The sequence below is a fragment of the Bactrocera tryoni genome, chromosome 3 (genome assembly GCF_016617805.1).
Source record: "Bactrocera tryoni isolate S06 chromosome 3, CSIRO_BtryS06_freeze2, whole genome shotgun sequence".
NCBI lineage: Eukaryota > Metazoa > Arthropoda > Insecta > Diptera > Tephritidae > Bactrocera > Bactrocera tryoni.
Genome location: NC_052501.1, coordinates 11,151,304 through 11,158,425, shown reverse-complemented (window position 1 = coordinate 11,158,425; position 7,122 = coordinate 11,151,304). Strand labels below are relative to the sequence as shown.

General features: G+C 34.4%; 1 protein-coding gene across 3 annotated transcripts; it reads left to right on the top strand.

Moving 5' to 3' along the window:
* The first annotated feature begins 258 nt into the window (after positions 1–258).
* LOC120772536 (cytochrome P450 12b1, mitochondrial-like) lies at positions 259–5,388 on the top strand. 3 transcript variants are annotated; one of them, XM_040101215.1, is made up of 6 exons: positions 259–568; positions 3,149–3,284; positions 3,363–3,609; positions 3,675–3,791; positions 3,855–4,281; positions 4,336–5,388. In XM_040101215.1, exons 1-6 carry the CDS (start codon positions 455–457, stop codon positions 4,948–4,950), a joined length of 1,656 nt encoding a protein of 551 aa, XP_039957149.1. In that variant the 5' UTR covers positions 259–454; the 3' UTR covers positions 4,951–5,388. The 3 variants fall into 3 exon arrangements, with proteins under 3 accessions (XP_039957149.1, XP_039957150.1, XP_039957151.1); XM_040101216.1 differs by lacking the exon at positions 259–568 and adding an exon at positions 1,207–1,227; XM_040101217.1 differs by lacking the exon at positions 259–568 and adding an exon at positions 1,510–1,532.
* Positions 5,389–7,122: the final 1,734 nt, after the last annotated feature.

Here is a 7,122-nt window from a genome sequence, read left to right as displayed (position 1 = left end):
TCCAGCCCAACCGACGCGGGGAGCGCCATCGGTTTACTTTTGGAATTAGCCGATTCATGAAAGAGAGTCTTTTATATTTACTACACACTTACATACATATTTTTATTATTTTTTGTATTTGATTATTTCATTTAATTTCTCTCAGTGTTACTTCCTTGTGCATTTATTTATCACTTATCACTCCCCAAATGCGTTTTGGCAAAAATTTCGATTACATTCTTTGTGTTTCATTTAAATTTCAAACCATGATATCAATTAAATACCGGCATTACAGCAGCTTGAATATTCAGTAACGCTGAGCGTTCCGGCGACTTCAGTGCTGCACCGGCTTTGCATTAATTGTTCACTTCAATTTTCGGCAATTCCATATTCACCGACAAAAAATAAAATACAAATAATAAAAAAGCAATAAGTAAATAAGAAAGCGCGCAATAAAAGTAAGTATCAAAACAAAATGTGGAAGATGCTATACGCAGTTAAGAAAACCGGTCCTGGGCTCGCTCGACTTCCACAGCTGAGCTGTGCCGCACAGCAAGCGCACCAGCGGCGTACCGGCTTTTCGAGTGCGGTGAGTGCTACTGAAATCTACTATATTTAGGCAGAGTGGTTTCGAACAAATGTGGTGGATTTGGAATATAAATAAAACGCAAATTGGTAAAAAATAAAAAAAAAATTGGAATAATTTTTGAAACGAAGTCAAGTTTATTAATTTTCCACAGTTTGTAAATGTAAAGATTAACACTGGTAAACGCAAGAAATGAGACATTCAGCCTTCTTTTTCGCAAATGCAATTAAAATTTTTCTTACATAATATTATTACTGCGTACATAAAAAATACAAAAACATGAATCTTGTGAATTAAATTTAAAAAGATCATACAAATCCATATCGTAAACACAAATATAGCTGCATATCTGCAAATAATGTACTTAAGCGCACTTGTGTGAATTTTAAATGAATATATATGTATGTATATGTACATATATAACTCAATAAATATTCTGAGTGCAGTGAACTAAAGTGACGACATTGTTGTTTTTGTTTGTACCTGCATTATATACTTCTTTGTATATTTTATTTTGTGCTTAAAATATATCACGCGGTTATAAATATTATGAAATTATTAAAAAAGAAAGCAAATTCAACCGTAATAAATATTTGCATATGGATATGTACATATGTAATTCGTAATAAGCAGATAAAATCATAAAAAATATACTTTTTTGGGTAAAGTTTCGTAGAACGGGTTTTAGGTTTATTGTTGTTGCTCAGCTGTGTCTCCTTTTATAACAATAGCAACAAGGCATAAATAAGCTGTAAATAATATACTGGGTAGTCGAAAAAGTCTTTTCGTATTTTGTCAATAGATGTGGTTGCAGTCGTATATCTCCAGTACTACCAATCACATTGTGTCATACCATATAGTGTTGAAAAGATGAGATTTTAAGCTTCATTCAATCAAAAAAAAATAAATAAAATTCGGGAATGTCGAAAAAACAGAAACAAAAACAGTTCCAGCTGTTCAAAAATGGGTGATAATATTGAATAAATTCGCTATATTTTGAAATTTTTGTATAAAAAAGAAAGAATACCACACAAGCCTCCAATGAAATTTGTGAAGTTTACGGAGTCGATGCTGTATCAGTTCGTATAGCACAACAATGGTACTCTGATGAAAGTTTTACACCGATGGAATAATGTCTCTAGCGAAAAAATGGCAGAAAGTGGTCGACCAAAATGTTACTTTTTCGTTTCTTTGTTTATAATTTTAAATATAAAAAAAAAATAAGTTGAAGTTTGATTAGAAATACGAAAAGCCTTTTTCGACCATATAAGTATGCACTTATACTATATATGTAAATTATGCAGAAATTAACTTAAATTGTATTACACATTTTAATTCAAATATATCGTATCAAATCAGTAAAAGTTCTGAAAGACATCGCGAACTACCATAAAGCAGCTTTTGACAAGAAATCGTTAATAAATGTGCTGAGAGCAAAAATTTTTCTTTTTCCATTAGCTCATAAAATCATTCCAACAATAATTGAGTTCCTATAATAAAACATAATAATAAACAAGAAACGAGGATTTCGCGATGTCTGTCTGTACAGATTTGTTGAACTACTTGCCTTGAGCAAAGTTCATCTTGCCGCAATCGTAGGATTTCTTAGTGGACACTGACCGATAACGCTTTAGATAAGTATGAGATTCCTTCAATTTTCTGTTAGGAAATATTTGAACATATATCCTTTCGTAAAACCTGTTAACCGTATATTATTAAATCCATTCTATTGTTGAACTTTTAACATGTATTAAATGGTTCGAGTCGGTGTTAGGTCCTCGAAGCGTACGCACGTCATACATATACATCGTCCTTCTCTTCTATCAGGGCGTGGGCGCAAATTAGCGATATGTTGACGAACTTTGCTTTGATGCGGAGTGTGGCTAGACATTCATCCACCGTTGTAAATGGCAGTACTCGGCGACGGAGTCTCTCTTCCACCCCGAATTCCCGGTGTATACTCTCAAATCGTAATCCTTATTTCGTTTGCCATGGTCGTCATCAAAAGAGGGGTCTCTCATCAGATAATGTTTCTTCTTTTTCATTAGAGAGTTTTTTATGTGGCGGGTGCCAAACCCAGCGCACAACCCTGTGGAGAGGATGTTTCGCCTTCTGACTTTAGCTCGTATATATGTATATCAAACAAAAAAAAAATGCTCTTATTAAATTTACATTTGAAGTTTACAGCTGGCGGAGTATAGATTTTTACTAAAAATTGAAGACATAGTAAAAATCATGAAAATATCTTATATATTAAATATTTTTCGTATTTCACTTGGTATAACGCTTAAGTATAATCGTTATTTGGATGTTAACTGGTATCCAAGTAGTGTTAAAACATAAAAATATTATTATGTAAGAAAATATGTCCAAAAATCGAGGGTCAACATATCTGTTTGCCTGCTGGAATTACTTTCTTTTGAACATAACTATTTATTTAATTCTTTACCGTAAACTTTGGCTTCAAATCTGCAAATTACAGCACTCTTTTAATATAAGGTCTCCTGCTATTAAATTTAACATTAGCAGGCTTTCAACAGTTTAAATAAAACATTAATTTATTGATACCGAATACAATTCTAGACCGAAGAACAACTGAAAGAACTCATCGATGAGAATGCACCCGAACGCACGGATCCAGAATGGTCGAATGCCAAAGATTACAGCGCGATTCCCGGCCCTTCTAAGTATAAGTTTTTCCGCGATTTTCTGCCTGGTGGTAAGTACCTTCATTGAACTCATGCAATATTCTTCGAATAAAATGAAAAAAAAAAAAAAAATTCATTTTCATTTTAAGGTGAATTCTATAATATCAACTATATCGATATGCATAAAAAGCTGCACAGCCGTTATGGTGACATATTTCTATTGAAGGGTATGTTTGGTCGTCCCGATACCTTATTCACCTACAATGCGGATGATTTTGAAGTGGTCTATCGTAATGAAGGCATCTGGCCGATACGTGTGGCTTTAATGAGTTTCGATTACTATCGCAAAGTGAAGCGTGTAGACTTCTTTAAGGGCCGTAGTGGACTTGTGACTGAGTAAAAAGAGATCTTTAGTTATTACTGATTCTTTTTATTTGTAAACATATAAACATATCTTCTAGACATGGACGCAGTTGGGGTGATATGCGTAATAAAGTGAACCCAGTTATGATGAAATCGGCTAGTATACGCGGGGATCTGCCGGAAATAGATAAAATTACCTTGAGATTTGTGGAAAGGTGAGCTCTATAACTTTCTTATTATGTTCATCGTTAACAAATTTCCAATAACATCAACTTTAGGCTTGAAACGCTGCGCGATCCGATCACTGGTCTTTTGAAAAACGATTTCCATATTGAACTTAAAAAATGGGCATTTGAGTCGGTCACCTATATCGCCCTAAATAAACGCCTAAATATGTCCAGTGAAAATGCCAATAAAGAAGCAGCGGTGTTGGCTCAAAATTTAGCTGATTGTTTCAATCTCAGTTTTCTCTACGATATGAGACCCTCTGTGTGGAAGTACTTTGAAACGCCGGGTTTCAAAAAATTAATGCACGCCTACAATAGCATCACGGAGATCACCTATAAGTATGTACTCGAGGCAATGCACCGCTTTGAAAGTGAAGGCAAAACGGAAGCGAAGAGTGTGCTGGAGAAGCTCTTGCTTATCGATACACACTACGCAATGTTGATGAGCATCGATTCATTGACCTCCGGCATGGACACGGTGCGCTCAAGTAGCATAAATATTTAATTATATTAATAGCACATTTATTTGCAGACAGCCTCCACCTTTATAACAACGTTGTATCACATTGCGCGAAATCCGGAGAAGCAACGTGCTTTACGTCGTGAACTAATGCAAATTATGCCCGATCCAAATACACCCTTAACCGTTGAGAATACCAAGAACATGCCATATTTACGCGCCTGCATCAAAGAAGCGCAGCGCATAACACCCATAGCGCCGGGCAATCTACGCACACTGCCGAAAGATGTTGTGCTCTCCGGTTATCGTATACCGCGCGGCACTTCGGTGCACCTCGGTAATATGAGGCTCTGCAATAGTGAGCAGTTTTATCCGCGTTATAAGGAATTCATACCCGAACGCTGGCTAAAATCGGGTGAGAGTGCTTGTCCGGAATTGCGCAGCAGCAATCCATTCATTTATGCACCCTTCGGCTTCGGTCCACGCACTTGTGTTGGCAAGCGTATAGCCGAAATGGAGATGGAAACCCTGATGGCGCGTCTTGTGCGCTTGTATAAGATTAGCTGGGCCTCACCGGATGAAATGCAGTATGTAAGCAATCTCATTTTGGCACCAAAGGCCCCGGTGAAGTTCAGATTTATGCCGATCGAAGAGGAGGATTGTGCTATTGGCAGTTTCTCTGTATAAGTGATTCTTTTTTTTCTAGTAATATTCATGTTAAGAATTTGTGAATTTGTAATTGATGTGCTGTTATATTGGAGTTGTATGAAAATGCATTTGTTAGTAAAAGTTTATGTTGACAGGAAGAACTTACTAAGTCCATTTCTCAAAATCATATTTTTAAGAAATGTTTCACAAATGTTTGGTTGACATGTATAATACTTGTACTTTCTATATTATTATATAATAATTGACGTCATTACTTTTAACTTCGAAATGAAATAATCACGCTTTTGTTTGATTTTGCTCAGGTTTACTCGTCCGATAAATACATTCCTGTTTCTCTATAACTTTTCATATTTTAATTTTCGACGACTCTTTTAGGAACGAGCGATATATGAAGAAACTAAAAGTAAAATACAAAGTATTGCCTTAACAACTTTTTTAATAAACTTGACATTTTAATGTTTCATATTTCATTATAGATAACTTAAATTATTACCTATTACAATTATATTTTCTGACTCATTTACAAAATTATATTAAAATAATAATTAAATTATCTTTAAGAGGCTATTGAAAAAAGAACCTCTGAATGATAACACTTACAGCCGTCATACATGATATTCGGTAAGTTTGGTAGAGAATCAGGGTGAACCTACATCGAATCACTCAAATACTTCTGTGATTAATAATATATACTTGTAGAAAAGCTTTCTGCTTCAACTCAAACCAAGTATTATACATGGCGTTGTAGTAAATTATTTCGTTGATACTTTGAAATACAAATCTTGGTCTGATTCAGGTCTTGAAGGACCTCTGGACGGTAGGTTAAACATTTTAGAAAATCAAGGTAGGTCATATGTGTAGTGTATGGTACATTATGTTTACCTCTTAATTTAGATTGTGTAGTCTCTAATGCAAGCCACCGGTGCCATTTAATAAGATAAAAAACGTCTTGAACAAACTTCAAAGTTTTGCGTAATAAACAAAATAAAAATATGTAATTTTATAAAGTTAATATAATAAGTTATATTTAAAAGTTTTCTCCGAGTGTGGTTAAGTAAAAAAATATGTCTATACTTGAAAGACGACATATCTGTTTGCCTGCTGGAATTACTTTCTTCTGAACATAACTATTTATTTAATTGTTACCGTAAAGAATTTTAGCTTCAAATCAGCAAATTACAACACTCTTCTAATATAAAGTCTCCAGATATATAATTGAACATTAGCAGGTTTTCATTCTTTTAAAATCAACATTAATTTATTGATATCAAATACAATTCTAGACCGAAGAACAACTTAAAGAACTCATCGTTGAAAATGCACCCGAACTCACGGATCCAGAATAGTTGTATACCAAAGTTTACAGCGCGATTCCCGGCCCTTCTAAGTAAAAGTTTTTACGTGGTCTTCTGTCTACAATTTGTAAAGTCTTCGTTGCTATTTTCAGCGTAATCAGCTCACTTTTATGATGTGAAGCGAGATTTTATTATTGTTCTGCTAAACTTTTAGAAATACATATATGGCAAGATGCCACAAAATTTTTCAGCTATACCCAATACTAATACTTTATTTTTTAAAATGAAGTTCTGTACTTGTTCTATGAATAAAGTCAAAGAATTTAAGTGAAGGTTGTTTTTTTTAGACCTGTGCTTTTCAAGAACAAAAGAAAGTCATATATGTACTTTAATGTTGTGGCTAAAAACTTAGCTTTATTATAAAGATTATGCATGTTTTTAAATAGTTTCGGGCAAGAGACTGCCCGGCTGGCTCGGAATCACTTCCAAGGCGTCATCGTTTTGATCTTATCTACGAGGACAACTGAAACAATAGCGATTCACCGCCACAGATTCACTACGCGCGATAATGGTCTCAACAAAAGTTTCTTTCAACGTCCCCCAACTTAGGCACTAAAATATTATTTAAAATTATAAATCATGATGTAACAGTGTCTCATAATGCTTAGTGGATTATCATCACTCAAAATACTAAAAATTTTCTTTATTAACGTAGCCATTCAATCAAAAGTCTGCTTCATAACTGAGCAAAATTTTCTTGTGATAATTGGGATCACTTGCCACGAGTTGAAGCGCGCTATATCAAACCAAACCATTATTTTGGTAATATTTACATGATTTGCAAACATTGTTCCCTTATACAAGCCTTGTTCGTTATGAATTGGCAAACTGTCAA